Source organism: Etheostoma spectabile, chromosome 14 (genome assembly GCF_008692095.1).
Source record: "Etheostoma spectabile isolate EspeVRDwgs_2016 chromosome 14, UIUC_Espe_1.0, whole genome shotgun sequence".
Lineage (NCBI taxonomy): Eukaryota > Metazoa > Chordata > Actinopteri > Perciformes > Percidae > Etheostoma > Etheostoma spectabile.
In genome coordinates, this window is record NC_045746.1 from 18,738,527 (window position 1) to 18,756,990 (window position 18,464).

At 38.0% G+C, this 18,464-nt stretch overlaps 2 protein-coding genes across 3 annotated transcripts in view; one reads left to right on the top strand and one right to left on the bottom strand.

Moving 5' to 3' along the window:
- The first annotated feature begins 9,730 nt into the window (after nt 1-9,730).
- ccne2 (cyclin E2) overlaps nt 9,731-18,464 on the top strand; it is a 19,571-nt gene continuing 10,837 nt past the window's right edge. The window contains exon 1 of the mRNA XM_032535925.1: nt 9,731-9,735. The gene's annotated coding sequence lies outside the window, so the exon portion shown is untranslated. The remainder of the gene's footprint in view (nt 9,736-18,464) is intronic.
- LOC116701875 (T-cell differentiation antigen CD6) overlaps nt 10,737-18,464 on the bottom strand; it is a 10,846-nt gene continuing 3,118 nt past the window's right edge. The window contains exons 4-13 of one of the 2 annotated variants that reach the window (XM_032535910.1): nt 17,921-18,235; nt 16,558-16,872; nt 15,871-15,942; nt 15,521-15,658; nt 14,666-14,791; nt 14,307-14,429; nt 14,035-14,106; nt 13,037-13,210; nt 12,411-12,506; nt 10,737-12,330 (exon numbers count right to left, since the gene is read on the bottom strand). In XM_032535910.1, the coding sequence (XP_032391801.1) occupies nt 12,242-12,330; nt 12,411-12,506; nt 13,037-13,210; nt 14,035-14,106; nt 14,307-14,429; nt 14,666-14,791; nt 15,521-15,658; nt 15,871-15,942; nt 16,558-16,872; nt 17,921-18,235 (1,520 nt within the window). In that variant the 3' untranslated portion in view covers nt 10,737-12,241. The remainder of the gene's footprint in view (nt 12,331-12,410; nt 12,507-13,036; nt 13,211-14,034; nt 14,107-14,306; nt 14,430-14,665; nt 14,792-15,520; nt 15,659-15,870; nt 15,943-16,557; nt 16,873-17,920; nt 18,236-18,464) is intronic. The other variant, XM_032535911.1, reaches the window with a different exon arrangement.

Here is an 18,464-nt window from a genome sequence, read left to right on the forward strand (position 1 = left end):
GTTAAAAAAAAAAAAGTGATAGTATGGTATGTTGAAAAAGGTTAAAAAAAAAAAAGTGATAGTATAGCATGTCGAAAAAAGTAATAAAAAAGAAAAGTACAGTATTTGAAAAAAAAAAGTGAAAGTATAGTCTTTCAAAACAAAGTCTTTAAAAAGTCATAAATGTCAAATAACTGAATCATTGACCTCCAATCTTCATTTCACTGGTTTGGAGTTGTATTCATTGTTCACGTTACTGAAGACAAAAAAAGTTGTAAAAAAGTCACAGTATGATGAAATAAGTGATAAAAAGTCATAGTATAGTATGTCATGAAAAATCACTAAAAGTCATAGTATAGTATGTCATAGAAGGCATAAGAAAGTCAGGGTGTAGTATGCCAGAAAAAGTCATAAAAAAGTCAACATGGTATGAAGAAAAACTTTATCGTACAGTATGTTAAAAAAAAAAGTCATAAAAAAGTCATAGTATAGTAAGTCGTAACAAAATTGATAGTATAGTATGTAAAAAAAAAGTCTTTAAAAAGTCACAAATGTCAAAGAATGAACCCTTGACATCCAAACTTATTTTCATCTAACGCAGCTTATCTCACTGAGCTATTTGTGAAGCATGTGATGTACTGGTTCGGAGTCATATTCATCGCTCACGTTACTGGAGACAATACAAGTCATGAAAACTAAAAGTTTTGCATGTCAAAATAAGTGATAAAAAGTCATAATATAGTATGTCATAAAAAATTATGGTAAAGTATATCATGAAAAAGTGATAGTATCCTATGTTGAAAAAGGTTAAAAAAAAAAAAGTGATAGTATAGTTTGTCGAAAAAAAGTAATAAAAAAGAAAAGTACTGAACCATTGACCTCCAGTCTTAGTCTCAGTCTCCAGTGTAGTATCTCATGAAAAATCCCGAAAAGTCATGGTATAGTATGTAAAAAAAAATCACAAAATGTCATAGTATATGTTATGTTGAAGTCATGAAAAAAGTCATAATATAGTATGTTGAAACAAAGTCATAAAAAAGTGATAGTATAGAATTCCAGGAAAAAAAGAGATAGTGTAATAGGATGAAGAAAGTTATTGCATGTCAAAGAATTGAACCCTTGACCTCCAACTTTCCATTTATCTAGAGCAGCTTATTTCACTGAGCTATTTGTAAAGCTTGTAAAGATTGTATTTAACATTCACGTTGTTGAAGACAGAAAAAGTCCTAAAAAATATAGTATGTCATGAAAAAATTATACTATCCTATGTTGAAAAGGTCATGGTGCAGTGGATAGAGCACATGTCTTTGGTCTGAGAGGCTGGAGTTCAATTCCCACTGCGATACATTAACCAATCTATCTTCGAGCTTTTCAACATGCTATTACTTTTTCGACATTCTACAGTTTGTCTTTCTATAACTTTTTTTTCAACATACTGTAGGATACTATGACTTTTTTATGACATACTATTCTATGACACACTACACGGTGGCTTTTTATCACTTACTTCGACATACTAAATGACAGTTCATAACTTTGAGCATCAATAAATGAAACGAAGGTTGGAGGTCAAGGGTTCAATTCTTTGACATGACATGCATCAAAAAGTTTTGCAAAGGTGCCTAAATGTTGTCCTGCAAGCCAATCAAAGCAGGGCTTTTTGGGAGGAGGGCTTAAATAGACAGAAGGAGCGTCTCAGAGGGTGATGACAGGTATATTCAGACAGACTACGAGAAAACTATTGGTTTTCTAAATTTAAAGTTTTAACGTGTTCCGGTAGAAACAAGTATGAAGAGCATGAGCATATTGTCTCCTTTAAGATGACATTCATGAATTCTGTTTTCAATATTAAAATATTAGCAAAGTCACCCTAAAGAAAAAAACATAAGAATATAAATGCTGCAATCATTATGTCCCTGTAATCAATATTTCTTATAATTCTGATCAATTACAGCTACAGTTTGTTAAATTTTTTTAATTCTTGTTAACTTTTTTCTTTGACATTGTAGCCATCCAATTATTGCTCCTTGAGTAATAAATAACGATCGACTCTACATGAGGTACTGTAGTCAACATTGTTATTGGGATTTCACTGAATGGGCAAAGTTAAATTATTTTCATCCTTTCTCAGACTTTTTCATTGTGCAATGATGAAAGCATTTTTCCATATCTGGATTTGGGAGGCACATGGCATGGGAGAGGTCAGCGTTTATGGGTATTAACAACAAGTCAGACAGACCTCCCACCACGCGTGCATTCATCTAATAAAGCAGGTTCACTCAAGGTCCTTCACTCTTCAAGCCTTGATAAAGTTGTCAGACTGGGGGGAAAAGGGGACTGAGTACCCAGGACACTCATGTGAAGAGGGCCCAAAAATATGCTAGAATGAATGGCTGTGCATGCAGGGAGGGGCCGATAGAAACTCCTTTTACACAGGGCCCAGAATTTTGTGCTGCGCCCCTGGTTGTCTATCCCACGTCTCTGGAGCCTGGAAGCAGCAGCCGCATTTCTGAGGTCAAATTTGAAACTAAAGCGTTAACAAACGATTACAAGATCAAAATCTTTCAATAAGTCTTTCATCCAGCCTCTCTTTTAAGTTGTGGATTTATTGTTATTCTTTGCTTAAATTAACAGGATTAAAGTGAACTTTGATCAATATCATCTGAAACAAAGTCTTGTTGTCAAACCTCCGTTAATCCCTCCAACCTGTCAGACTGGATCATGTCCACAGAGTAAAAACTTGACCAAAGTGGATCTTAGAAGCGGCCTGGAGTCACACGCTGAGGCTCTGCAGCCAAAAATGCAGCGTGTTGAGGTGTTTTTAAATATTATTCTCTTACTGTGCCACCATAAAAGGAATGTAACTTTATCCTTTTACAAGCAAGAGATGATGTTTTAATAGGGATTGAAAATTACATTAAAGGCCAAATCTGCTGTTTCTGTGCCACATAAATCTAAGGTATATCACATGACTGAGTTCTTCACCTAGATTGACAATTTTCAGGGTTTTATAACTGATTAAACATCAAGCGATAGGATTGTTTCACACAGCAAGTTGCAGTTAATCGCGTGTGATCAAAAATTAATGTTGCTCACTTTCTGTTTACTGATATATTATAGTAATTTATACAAACACTAGTCACTTTTCCAGATGTTTTGCCTTATTTTGTATTCTAAAGGTGAAATAAAATGGTCAGCCCACTGCAAAACATTTTATGTAGGAATTTTGTGAATTAAAATTGACCTGTAAACGAATATAGTAATGGTAGAAGGACTAATTCTAATTATATTTTAAAATCAGACAAGTTAATTTAACTCCAACAAAACTGATTCCCTTGAACAAGGTAAACACTTGTCACTAATAGTTTCAAGTTATTTACTTTAAATCTACTTACATGTAGAATAGCAATAAAAGGTAATGACTATGATATTTTTATCTAGATAAGGACATGGAGCATTAGGGAGGTAAACCCCTGAGTTGCTTTTCTAATAAAGTGTGTTTGTGCGACTCGGTGAGTCTGAACAAAATGATCATCATCGCCCCCCGACTGGATCAGAGCGATCTGGTGGCAGTGACCCCGGCTCCCCTCTTTCACCTTTAGGTGTTGATTGCTTTTAGAGCCCTAAATCTAGATTGAGGGCTTTTCCCATGGAGATTAGACAATCTGGTTTAAAGCCGTTTCAACAGGTCGCTTGTGAGGGGGTCAAAGGTCAATTACACAGTAGTGCCTAATGGTAGCAAATAACGTCAATCACCTTAAACGGGCCAGTGGTGAAACTTGTGCCTGACTTTGGGCTGGAATGTGGAGAATCCAGGGGTTAAGCTGGTGGCATGGAGCGGCTGACCGGACAAACACACACGCACACACACACACACACACACACACAGTTCCTCGACTCTAAGCTGGCCGAGCTCACTCACCATCACCTACCACGCCATGCTATCAATCTTGTAGTGACCTCATTCAATCTGAAAAACAACACACGTCCTATAAACTGATCCCAGCACTCAAAGCAAAGAAAGGTCATAATAAAAATAACTGAATACTAGAGTTGCAATGATCAGTTGATTAATCAATTCGTCGATCAAAATAAAATTAAGCCGCTACTATTTTCATAAACAATTTAAGGTAAAATGCCAAATATTTGCTATTGTTTTTTAATTATATTTTAAGAAAAAGGTTTGATTGATTCGATTGATTGATTGATAATTAAGATAATTGTTCCAGCGCTACTAAATACCTTTTTCCAACATTTTTTTTATTGAAAGTATTGATAAACAGATCTTTTTACACAGTATCTTCCCCTGCTAAGAATAATATGAAAAGTGGTACTATTGTGATAATATTAATACTGGGTTTATTAGTCTAATTTCAGTGCTAGGTATACACTCAACTGTAAGACTCAAATCCTTACTCCCTTTCTTTTGCTTCCATACTCCTCCTCCTCCTTTTGTCCTGCTCCCCTTCCTCTCCTACGTTGCAGCTGAGGTAAAACATTCGTCCTCTGCACAAAGAGTCTGTAAATGAGAACTCTGTTGGCATGTTCATGATTTGTTAGGGCTGTCCCAGATTGACTCTGTAATTAATTACTTCACCTGGGGCGCACACACAAATGATGATGCTGTGTAACCCTGACAACAAAGATGACACATACCCACAGCGAGCCCCTCACCTGGCCTGATGTGCTGTCTGTGCCAAATGTATTTTTTCTGTGTGTGTGTGTGTGTGTGTGTGTGTGTGTGTGTGTGTGTGTGTGTGTGTGTGTGTGTGTGTGTGTGTGTGTGTGTGTGTGTGTGTGTGTGTGTGTGTGTGTGTGTGTGAACATTACAGTGCCAGTAAATCACACTGAACCATAGTGAAGTGTTTATAGTGCCGTTGTTTGGTTTTCAAATAGTGGGAGGTATTCTAGCTCCGGATAAATCATTTGCCTTAATTCAAAAAAGTTAGGAAAATCCAACCTTTTAAGGACACCAATTTTCTTTGTGAATGAATAATGTATGGTAAATTAATTAATTGTCTTCCTTAAAACACAGGGGGCATTAGTATACACACCCCCTAAAGTTCCCTTGGCTTTTGGAATTAAAATATCATCACATCACCACAAACCCTTCACCATTCATAGAGATAGGCAGGGGCAACTTTCCATGAGATCATCTCTCAGTGAAAATCAAACCAGCTATTAAGCTAACTGAAATAATACCATGCCAATCTCTAGGTAAACTATGCCATCTATAAAGTCAAAACATAAGCGGCTACACACACATGCCAACTTGCTGATATTACTGTAAGCCGGTATATCTTAGTTTAGCATGTTAGCATGCTAACTCTTGTTAATTGGCACTTGCAATGACACAAAGTACAACTGAGACTGATGGGAATGTCATTAGTTTTTTCAGTCATGAACATAGTATTGGACAAATTAAAAATGTTGACCTACTGATGGTGCAAGATGTAAAATCAGGATTTACTAAAGCTTTTGGAAATAATCATCTGGGATTTGTAAATATTTTTACCTAATTTAACGGCAATGCATTCAATGTCTGTCAAAATATTTCAGTCTGGTCGAACGTCATTGCTGCTAGCATTGCAAAAATGCAACCACTTTTAACAAATACTGTCACCGTAACTTACAAAAACTACCGTTTTGTTATTCTTAAAGAAAGATATCATGTTTTTGCAATGTACAAGTCATGATTACAAAATCTCTGTCAGCACACTTGCTGCTCATTCATCTAAATCAGCAACTCTGTATGTAAACACCCGCCTGTTAACACCAGTCCTCTGCAAGATATTGTGCCAATATAGCTGTAGTGGTCCAACAAGCCATTTGGATTTCTAAAACCCAGAAATAAAACAGAAGACATGACCTCAGTGTTCTTAATCTAAAACTGGATTACTTACTGGACAGCAGTTTTGCCCTAACTAAGACCTCTTAGTTTGGCCGTGCCTAAATTGGGCTACTGTCCTGGTTGAGAGAGTAATTTAAATGTACATAATGTTTCTGTTTTCTTTCATTACTCTCTCATTTCATCCAGCCATATGAAACCTGTGGTTGTTTAGAAATGGTTATAGGATTACTTTTGATTGACAAGAATTGTCCAAATTGAAAAAAAAAAAATCCTGTGAAATACTGGTGCAACCATACGTACAATATACCATCCTACAACGTGGCCCAGTTCTCAGTGTCCCACACACATCGTTTGTATCTGCAGGTTTTTGTTTCCATGCCTCCCTTGGCCGAAAAACTCTTCCGCAGGGAACAGCACACTGTAATCAGGTCTGGTTTATGGCAGCCAATCTGCCATTCACTGGAGACTAAGATTGATGACGCCTTTGCTGACTGACTGGTACTCAGAGCGAGATGCCGCCATCCGACATGCACCGCACACTCATAAACCTCAGTCCATCTGGTTAGAGACAAACAAGGAAATGTGTCCATAAATTCTTAACTTGCTTGAGAAAATGTAATGTTGGACAAGAGAAGAAGAAAAAACAGCAACGTAATACTGTAAATCATGTCTCAAACGGCTGGAAACTACTGCACATCCTCGTATCCTTCAGTCATGTTGCCCTTTTGACCTGCTGACCAGACTACTTACATTAACTAGACACAATGTATTCTCCCATGAATGCAGCGTTAACCACCACAGGCTCCCATTGACACTCAAACGGAAGTATTTTTACGGCCTCCAAGCACCACTGAACAAGTTTAAAGCAGCTTAATTGCAGCGTTGACCTGATTGGCAGCTACATGAATGTGACTTGGTGGGGAAGAGGCCACAGACTGTTAACTGCAGCGAGGTGCTAAGAAGAAGAAAAAAGGTTAATGAGCTAAACGCTGCACTGCCAGGCCAGCTTGGGATTCATTTCTTTAAACAGACTAATAAATGCGTTTTATGAGAAATGTACGGTGGCCCTGAGGTGCAAAACAAAACAACATGAGAGTCCTAGTATCAAATCATAACTAATAAGAGTTATCTCAAGACACTTTACAGATAGAGTTGGTCTAGACCAGACTCTTTAACTTCACAACCCAACAACTCTAGTAATTCCCCCAAGAGCAAGCATTTAGTGTTACAATGGCAAGGAAAAACTTGGGAGGCAGAAACCTTGAGTGGTGAGGAAAACTTCCTTTTAGGGAGAAACCTCGGACAGACCCAGGATCTTGGTAGGTGGGTGTCTGACGGTGCCGGTTGGGGATATGATGAACAGTGGAAAGTATATTCAAAATACAGATAATTGAACTATGACTAGAAATAGTAGTTGTAGTAGTCTATAGAGTAGCAGGGCACTGCAGGGCGTAGCATGGTATTGCAGGGTGTAGCAATATTATCATTTCAACATTATCAATATAGACCACAAGATTTTCTTAGATTTTCTAAACTAAAATTGTGTGTCAATTTAGCTCCAACAAACAAATTGTGTTAATTTTACAATTTTAACCGTTTTAGCCATTTTTGGAAAACCAACCACAAAAAGACTTGTATTGACCCTGGTGTCACTGTTTAATTTTTGTTACTGTAATAATAATTGTAATAATAACATTTATTTGTATAGCGCCTTTCACAAAATCCAAGAACACAGAATTACTGGAGCTAAATTAACCAAAGAGAGGTTGGAGGCTGGTGAACAGGTGTGAATGTAGCATTGCTGATTTCTGCAGGAAGGGTGTTTCAGAGGGACGGGGCTGCAACACTAAAGGCTCTGTCTCCGAAGGTACGGAGTCTGGTGTGGGGAATGGAGAGCAGGCCACTGTCTGACGACCGGACGTTTCGAGGTGGGGTGTATGGATGAAGGAGGTTGTGGGACCAGGGCATGGAGGGATTCGGGAATGAGAAGCAAGATTTTTTATTTGATGCAGGATTTTGTTGGGATCTAGTGAGGGTGGATGAGGGTTGGGTGATGTGCTGCCAGGGTGAGGACCCAATGTCTCCTGACTTCTGATGTATTCTAAAATATTGTGTTTTCTGGTTTGTAAAATGTTTTGCTTTCAGAAATGTAAGCTTTTTTTCAAATGGATTTTTTGATTTGTTTATGTGTTTTCTATAATGTAGTGTTCTGTACAATATTTTTGTGTTTTCTATTTTGTTATCGGTGTGTTTCGCACCTCAGGGCCATCGCAGCCCTGCCAATTGATTGATCATCACATTTGTTACTCTCCAAAGACAAACTTCCAACAAGTGCTTTATTATAGAGTTTTAGTATACCATCTGTGACAAACATTGCAAACTTTACACAACCAAACCATTTAAATGCTTGTCTGGTACAGTAGTAACAGGAAATGAGGTAACGAGGGCCTCTCTGGGAGTGCACAGCATGGAGAGCTATGCACTGACCCGTGGCAACCCAGACAGGTCCACTGAACTTTAAAGGTGAATTGGATCAGGGCCCCTGCCCGGCCGCTCAGCCAAAAACCTCCTGATGAGGGCTTAGCGGCAGCAGTGAAAGCAACCTAATGAGTGAGCAGTAATCAACACTATTACCGGGGCTCGCAAGCGCACCCAAGCTTCTGCCCGGCAGGCTGTAATGTCGTTTACAGCCAAACTACAGGCTGATTCACTGTGAGTGACTAATCAGGAGAAAGGAATATAGTGAATGTAATGGCTTTAGTAGAAAGCTTTGCCATTTGTAGGCCAAAGGAGAAAAAAAGGCTTTGATTAATAAGCTGAAGTGGATTTTTTGCCCGAGTCTGTAACCATCTGGGGCTCTACCTAAACTGATTACCTCACTGCATTTTACTGGCTCCAGTCCATCCTGCAACATGTCCATGGCAATCAATGAGTGGGACCAATACAAAGGCCAAGTCAAGAGCTAAACCTACAAGTTCACAGAGAAGTAAGAAATGCGTCTTTTGCAGTTCCATATAAAAGGTTAAGACTGATTTCAGTAAAAAGTTAAAAATAAAAAGTTATTCAATAATGTGATGCTTTTAATTTCCATACACAAATTAGACATACTTTAGATAAAAACTGTTCACAGTTTAAGTTTATTAACAAACTCACATTAGCTTTATGGAAGTAAAAGAGCATTCTCATTCTCAAAATTGACAACAAACTCAAGTTAGGAAGAAAAAGCACCACTTAATGTCCTAAGATCATTTTCAAAAGCTGCAGGAATCAGGGTTTTCCTGGCCACTAGGTAGCAGAAACAATACTGACATATTTAAGTTGATATGGAGAACTTGTTAGCAAACAGTTGCTTGTTTCCACATCCAGCAGTTACAGAGCAACATGATCGTTCATTTGGAGTCGTTATTGTGTCCACCTGATGAATATAAGTCCAGTCTTTACTCTCCTTTTAGCTCTACTTTTGGGCTCTACAAACTTCTAAGGGAAATATCTGGCTCTTTAGCCACTAAATGCTCTATATGTTCACCAGCTAGTTGCTAACCGTGTTGGCTTTTTAGATCTGGGCAGGTAGTGTTTTTTTTTAGAGGTTGTTTGCAGAAAATACATTATTAATATTCTTTGACGAACCTCAAAAGATTCCTAAACACAAACTGCTGCAGCTGTAATGTTCTAGTATGTGCTACATATTGCTTGCAGGCCGCCAGGTAATGTCGTCTCCAGGCCTCCTGCACCAAACAGAGTTCAAAAGTTTAAACTCGGGCAGGATCTGTTGTCGGGACACTTTAAGCAACTTAAGGACTTATTGAGCTGTAATCCTTTGTGTGTAACTGATTTAATGAACAAAGTAAAAACAGAGGGTTGATCTTTTAATCCCTCAAATACTACAAGCTACTTGAAATACTAGTGTGCTACATTTCTTTCCCCTTGATGTTAATCAGGACTGTAAATCCACAGACTTTAGGATTCTGATTCATCAATCTTTTAGAGCCGAATAAAACAAAAGCAAACTGTTGGAGGAGGATCTGTAATATATCAAACTGCATATTTTTAGATGGAATCTCTGTTAAGTGGTGTGTGGGTTGGTGTGTGTGTGAGTGTGCTGGATTCTTCGGCATGTGAAAGAGATTGAGTTTCATAAGGAGATCTGGTCGTTAATTCGCCTGTTTATCTTGATGCCGAGCTCTGGACTAAATTTGAGTGTAATATATGATTTTCTCAGACACGTTTTATCTCTGCCCTCTTCTCCTCAGCTTCACCCCCCCATCCTCCCCCTCCACACACACCCTGACACACACTTATCCTCTCTTTCTTGCCAAATACCTTTGAGTCAAAAAACACCTAATTTTGCTGGTTATCAGTCTAATACATCATCACTCCCATTTTCTCATGTTAGCTGAGTTGAAGCCTATCCATATTAATTTGGGCATTCACCATAGATATCCCTTATTAAAAGTTTTTTTGAAGGTCTTTTGAAGCAGTTTGTCATATTCTACAAAACAAGACATAACTTTGATTCAAGGCATCACTTCGGATCAGGAGGAAGCGTTGATGCTCTGCAGCTGCTGCAGATGTAATGCACCAAGAAGAGCCGTGCCAGGTCTGGTTTCAAACCGCACTGATGGTTTATGTTGGCCCCCGAACAGGATTGAGAGTTTCCCTCTCAAACTTTTTTACAGTTCATTATTTTGACTTCTCTCTCGTTCAGCACGAATGGGTATTTGTCACAACATTTTATAGTCTGGAAAACATTTGGCAAATATTTTATGGCATGACAAGTTTGTTTTTTAGTTTACATTTAATGAAATTGCTTCACACCAGTTAAACCTTTAGTTACTTTCAAGCTTATAGTGCCACCTTGTGGTAGACACCCAAGTTTGATTACAAAACACACTTGGCGCATTCTTTTATACACTATGTGGCCAAAAGTATAAGGGCAAATACTTTTGTGTACCTTTAGTCGGGTGTCAATAATTATGGTTTGGGCTAAGCACCTGGTTCCAATTAAAGGAAAAGTTAATACTACTAATACCATGAAAATGTTGACTGGCCTTCACAGAGCCCTGACCTTAACCCCACTGAACACCTCAAGGATGAACTGGAACGGGGAAACTTTTATATTTTCACTGTCTAGTGATTTGTTACTGTATGTGTGTCTGATCCTGTCTATAAGATGTGATGTGGTTCCTTTCTGTCTGCACATGCATTTTAATGTAAAGCACATAGTTGGAGAATGACACATTCAACCATCACATGTGGGTGTGCTGTTTGGGTGTCCACATACTTTTGGCCATGTAGTGCACATAACAATTCTAGACATTATGTTAGAACTCCGTAGTTTAAAAGTACTTACATCCTCTAAAAAAAGATACAGTACATGCCAAACATTATCACATTGTCTGAATACATGCTATGTGCTATGCAAACAAATTAGTTAAATAAGAAAAATACAAAAAATACAAAAAAAGACGTGTTATGTTACAGTTATCTTACAGTTGCGTCTACATTCACAAAACACCTAAACATACCTCAGCTTCTAAGTTTGATTTCCTACCTCCTATTGGTTTTCATTAAATCTCAGTACACTCTAAAAATCCCCATGCTTGAAACTTGCTTTAGATATCTATTACATCACAGTGAACATTTTGTTGTACTATTTTGTAAAAATTCAGCATCACAGTTATAGTTGTCCTCTCTGTTGCTGTCAGCTGTCATTTCAGTGCAAATCATCACAAATGCCAAAGTGCCCTTCCACCTCCCCATTACCACCCATCCTGCAGATAGATCAGCTCCACTAGAATCATCAGCCACCACGTCCACCACCAGAGTCCGGATGACTCCATGGGGGGATTTTTCTTGCTGCTGCTGAGGGCAGACACCCCTTTGTTACAAATCTCCCCTTAGAGTCTAAGAACCCAAAAGACTTTCTGCCAATACATAATTACCACATATCATCTGTTATATTAAACACTGATCTTCACTTCATTCACTCATTTCTCCTGATTGAACTCATTATTGTTCACAGGAAACGGTTTGATAAGTTGCAGGTCAAAAGTCAGTCATGACATCTAAGATGAAATTGGTTGGTAAACAGAAATTGGTAAACCTTTTTATGTTTATCTCATGTATCAGCATTTAAATGAATGTTGACTACTGCACACAATCAAATAGTCATTAAAATGCTGTTAAAACCATGGTAATATGTAAACTAGACTTACACTTTTTAACCACATGGAGCCCAGTTTTAATCTAAATGTTTGTTAACCTTCATATCACCAAATGAATGCTCACTGGGTTTCCTTAGTCTAAGCAGGCGTTTGGTTTCACAGTACATGTTTCCTCTCAGTACGGTTTAGCAGCTTCAGTCCCACACTGTTGGTCTCTGTGAGCTGGAGTTACCTCCTCTGGTTACTATTAGGTGCCGACATCATCATAGTCATCCTCAGATGAAGGGTTTTGGTCGGGGCTCACAGGTGAGTAGATGGGGCAGTCATCATCATCACCTAATGATCAGACATCAACAAAGATAAGCACATGTTGTGGATCTTAATTTTGTAATGTTTGCCTGTTCACTGACATTTACCTGAACTCTGCCGGTTCATTGTTTCTCCGGAGTAAAGTTGATCTTTGCTGTAGAGGAGCCTTGGAGGGTCAAAAGCAGATGACACCAGCCCTGGTTCTGTATTTTGTGAGAACACGGAATAAAACTTTACCTTGAGAAAACTTTTTGAGAAAGTTGGTTTGCTTTCTTCTTTCATATCCTCCTACCCCTGAATCACGAGTGCGTTTATATTGACTCAAAGCTGCAAACACCCACAGGTTACAAAAAAAGTATTGATGAATCTTGCATTTAAAAAAGCTAAACCCTCCCCAGCATTACTATCATTTTCTTTGGAAAGAAAAAAGCTGCAATACCCTCTCCCCATATCTCAAAACAATAGGACAGCATTGCCACAAGTTTCACCAATTATTAATGATACAATATTACTACTAAGGAAGGAGTTGATGGTGGATTATAATCTAAATCTTAAATAAATAGTTTAGGTAATTCCCTTTAGTATGCAGAAAATTACTGTTTAAAACAGCTGCCAATACACACATTATAAGAGCAATTGTGAAATGTGTAGCAAATATATAGCAGTGCATTTTTACGGTAACTTTACAACAAGGTACTGGTTAAAGGGAAATAGGTGAATGAATATGACTGACCAGGAGTGACCATGACATAGCCGTTGTTTGTGTTTTCGTAGAATTCCCCGGAGGAGGTACTGGAGGTGTCAAATGAGTCCACTGAGATCTTTGACACTCTGGCATATTGAGCCTCTGCAGGGGCGCCATTATAGCTTATAAAGGCTCCTGTCACTTCATTTGTGGCATCAGGGGCTGAAAAATGAAAATTACAATATAATATTTAGGACAAAGAATAGTTTAAAAAAAATAATAATAATAATTATCTCTTGTAAAAGGGATGATGTAACTCTATGGTTCAAAAAACTTTTTAAATATTTGTTGCAAGCAAATGCTATGTATATTAATACAAAACAGGAACTGACTGTGCATGCATTATTGTTTTTTTTAAACAATAGGTCCATTTACAGATTGTACAAAATAAGACGTCATTTGACTTTTTGAATAAAATAAAATAAACATTAAATTACAGAGTACTAGAGGCCAAAGATACAAAATAGGTATAATACCAGGTATTGTTGTAACTTACACTGCACTGTAACTTTTATTCTTGTATTTCATATCGGTCTTATTCTATTTTAACTCTTTTATATTTTAATTGTTTTTCACTGCTCTTTAATGTTTTATGTAAAGCACTTTGAATTGCATTGTTGCTGAAATGTGCTTTACAAATAAAGCTGCCTTGCCTTGCCTCTGCTATAATTAAATCAAAACGAAATGTGTCTTTTGTTTTTTAAGTGTGTAATGTGCAGCTTGTTGTTTATGTCAAAATAGAAGCAGAGCAAATCAAATCAAAGTAACTCAACATATTTCCTTGTTTAATAAAGCTTAAATGTAACTTAAAATATTTTTTAAATTATTTTCTGAAGATATTTATGTATCCAAAACACTCCTACGGTAACAGATTTGTTCAGAAAGTCCAATTAAACCTCTATCGATATTTGTTTATTATCGTGTGATTTTGAGATCTGCAAAGTATAACGTGTTTGTGACAGCTTCGCAAACTAACAGTGACTCACCTTCCTCAAGGAGGCTGTCAAGACCTGAGGGCTTCATCAAAGGGTTCACGTCTGTTCTGTACCTCTGAGAATCTGAGAATTTGTTTTAATCACAAACCATCTTGCAAACATTCACTGCAAACAGCATTTATCTGCACAGACCACACACACACATGCATGGCAGAGCAGCTTCAACCGCAAAATGCAGCAACACAGCCAGTTCAAGAGGCAAAGGCTGAGAAACACAGAAATAAATACAAATGGAAATTAAAAAATAAAAGAACATAGCTCACTCCGAAAGGTTGTTAAAGTGACAGACGGGTCATTGCTTGGCTCATACTGCTCATAGTCTGTATCTACTGACGTGCTGTCAACACTACTAAGCTGGGTCCAAAGATACCTGGGGTTGGAGGGGACTTTTTGAGAAAAACACAAAAAAATGAAACAACTTAATGAGATTGACCATATGCTTTGTATACGCTGCAAGATTCTGCAACTTTCTCGCTATTGTGCACGCACAGTATATAAACAGATATATATTTGTAAGGTATAAAGAAAGAAAAGACTAAGTTGTGTAAGTATTGAAGGTATTTAATTCTGCTCACACATTTGTATTTATTAATGGTATTCCTGGACATTTTCAGCCACTGACCTTCTGTCTGCAGAGGGTTGGGAGTGTTGGGAGTGATCTTGATGAGGTCGACGGCGTCTTGGTGGTTATTGGGATGATATTCAGCGAGAGGTCGTGGCCCAGTGCGAGTCTGCTGCAGCAAGAATGCTGTGGACACAATTATCAAGATATAGATAATTGGTGTTTTTAACTGTCTGGAGTGTATACTGTTTAAAGGGTTTTTTTCATCTTAAAAATAGAGTAAGATGTATATACTGAAGAAATGGGATTAAATATACACTGTGCTCTGAAAAACTGGAGTATGGTTGGAATATTTTCAGGAGGTGAGAGGTCAAGTGAAATGGAGATTGTGTTGATATGTAGTTTGTTGTTGAGATTATAGATCCTCTCACTCAAGACACATAAACATATTGCGCTTTGAATAATAAATTGTCTGATGTGTTTTTTCCAAAGAAAATTCTTATTACTGTGTTAAAAATTCTTAAAATGCTTCTTCAAAATGCTTACAAAATCCAGATACTCTGAATATGTATGTGAAAAATTGTTAAAGATATGTACAATTATTTAAGTAAAAAAAGATTTATTTTTTTACATTAAGAAATTCTGACATGACTTTTATTTTTTTTAGAATTTTTCTTTTCTACCTATAAACATTTGTAGAGATATATTGACGAAATGTTGCACAATCTGTTTTTCATTTACTTTAAAAAATAACCTAAAAAGTAGCACACTGCATTTGGACCTGAAGTCACATAATAATCAAAACCAGAATATGATGGGCTGCTTGTAAATGTAGAGCTACTAAAAACACATTGTTTTGGGATTTCTGTCCAGATAAAGTAGTGACTGTAGTGCAGACCAAAGTACAAAACCAACCGTGTCTTTTTCTGTAATGGCAGCAGACCACAGTGTATATAATGAAAACCACGAGGAGAAGAAGAGCCAGAGCGATGGTGCTGAGAAGCTCTGGAGATGGTAAGAGGAAGCCTGGAGCATGACTGACTGAGGCTGCACCTTTTGGGATTGACAAAAAGAAAAAAAATTACACATCAATGTCATAAATTCTGCTTGTTCAAGCCTGTTTGTTTGAAAGCCTTTCTGTGTATTTTAAAAACTGAAACTCTTAAATAGGTGAAAGCATTTTAAAAATTATATTTATAAACATAATGTGATAAATGGCTCTTTTTTTTAAGTAAGATTCAAAAAGAAAAAACTAAAGTATTTACCAGTTGTCCAACTGGTCATTACAGTTGCATTTTCTGTGGTGGCTGTTGTGGCTGCAGGAAACCCGAGGGAACCTGCACAACAAAATTATTTTAAGTTCCACACAGTCTGGATGTGAGCTGACAAATAAAAACAATCAATTATTTACCTGTTTTATTTATATAAGCAGAATAAGCTCAACATGGATGTCATATTTCTACCAGAAATATATGATTCTGTTAATGCTGAACAGCAAGCCAGAAAATACCAAACACGCTGCTGATATTTTTGTTTTGGGGATTTCATCGACCTGGGGGTAGTTTACATCTTGCAGTTCTACTGTAGTTTTGGTATTTCATTGGGAAAGTTATTACTAAATTAGACTACATTGGCCAACCAAAATGTACATACAGTACCAGCTATCTATTTATTGAAAAATAAATGCCCTGTCCTGACATGATGGTTTTTTTTTTAATGAACTGTAATAAATGGATAAAATGCAGGTTTATAGCTGCTTTTGATTCCTGTTCTGTACGTTTTATAAAGTTAAAAAAAATGTGATCCATTTAATAATTCAGCCGAATCTGGCATTTTCTCATGTGCTGTTTCCTCTGGTCTACTGTTTCTCAGCCAAGTCATTGCAAAGTCCCCTACCTATATTTTTGTTGTTGGACAAAACATATTTCATGAACCAACACTTGGTCACTTGCCGTTACAGATGACGCCAGATGCTTTTGAGGTGCTGCACAGATGTGGTCTGTTGATTAACTCATCGCACTCCCACAGACTCAGCACGTTTGGATGGCACTGATAGAACCACAGTGTCCCATTGTTGTGGGTGAGATAAGGAACAAACTGGGAGTATTTCAGCGGCTCGGCACCACACTGCAGCATGGAGCACACCATGGAGGCCATGTCTTTATTCCAGCAGTTATCACACACCGTACCCCAGCTGCCATTACGGTGGACCTCCACTTTACCAGAGCAGCGGTCCAGACCTCCAGTCAGTCGGACTGCTTTCATCTCTGCACATAGAAAATACAAACTGTGAAACTATTGAATTAAAATAAATATGATATTATCTGCTATAGATTAATGTTGAGTAAATTATTCCCCTAGTTTTCATCAAATCGCCATAGAGGAAACATTGAAATTACGTCCTTGATATTAGTGCTTTGTGGATTTGATCAACCTGGTGGTAGTCTCCATTTTACAATTCTAACCTACACAGGGTGAGTAGGCCTATTATATGGGCAAATTTTTAAATTTGACTAGATTTTAAATAATATTTATTTTTCATACAGAGGTTGGTGTACATTGGCGGGACTTGGACTCATGACCTTAGCCAGTTAGCCATGCTAGATGGCTGTGGGATGGAAATGGGGTGGAAATGTCGATCTGTCTGGGTCTAGGTTTTTGTTCCAGATATAAATATCTAAACAACAATTGGATGGACTGCCATAAAACTTTGTACAGACATTCATGTTCCCCAGAGGATGAATCCCACTGACTTTGTTCACCACTTAACTTTTCCTCTATAGGGCTCTAGGGCCAACAATCGCGGTTTTCAGTTCACGTCCCCATTGGAATAATTATTGACTTTGGTGATCTCTTAAATTCGTATTTAGTGCCCCCATCAGGTCAAGATTATACATTTCTATTACTATAACGTTACACCATATTAAATATATTCATAATTAGGCTAATAGACTTTAGTAGCCCAGCCATTACTTTGTGTTTTGTGCTAATTAGAAAATATTAGCATGCTAACTATCTACACTAAGACGGTGAACATGGAACACACCTGTTAAACATTAGCATGCTAAAAATGTCACTGTGAGCATGCTAATGTTAGTAGGCTATGGGCTATTTCGCTCAAAGCACCTTTGTGTTCAAGTACGGCCTCGAGCTGCTAGCATGGCTGTAGACCATTGTTTTTGTTGAACTTTGAAGTTGGTTTAACAAAACTAAATAAAGTTTACTATCTCTATTTCTTTCACTCTCAACTTTCTAATTTCTTTTGTCTGTTTCCGTTCAGCTATTTTTCTGTGTGTTTGGATTTGTGCTATGAACCTGAGCACACGACCCCTGCATCCTCTTTGTGTCCGCAGTCGGGCTCGTGCTGCTCGGCCGGACAGGCCCACAGGTTCCCCTCTCCGCCGGTACAGTTCAGGTCGTCCAGGTGGACGGGTCCTCTGCCCGGCGGGAAGACGCCGCCCTGTCCTGTCACACTGAGGGCGTAACCGCAGCCGAGCTGGGCGCACACCACGTCGGCATCCCGCAGGTCCCACTGGTCGTCACACACGGTGCCCCACCTCCCTTTTCTCCACAGCTCCACCCGTCCGGCACAGCGGTCTGACCCCCCTGCCAGCCGCGCAGCCTGGTGGCCTGCAGGACATCATCACATCAGGACATCAAACATCAGTTTTTGGCACTGTTTACGACAAAGGTCAGAGATATTTGATGATATTTACAGTAATCGACAATTGATTTGCTAATTAGTAAATGTAACAATCTTGTATCAGATCAAACTAAAATAGAATTGATAATCAGTGTAGGAATAAATAATGGACATCAGGTCTTATCTCTATAAGTACACTTATCTCTCTTGCAGTGG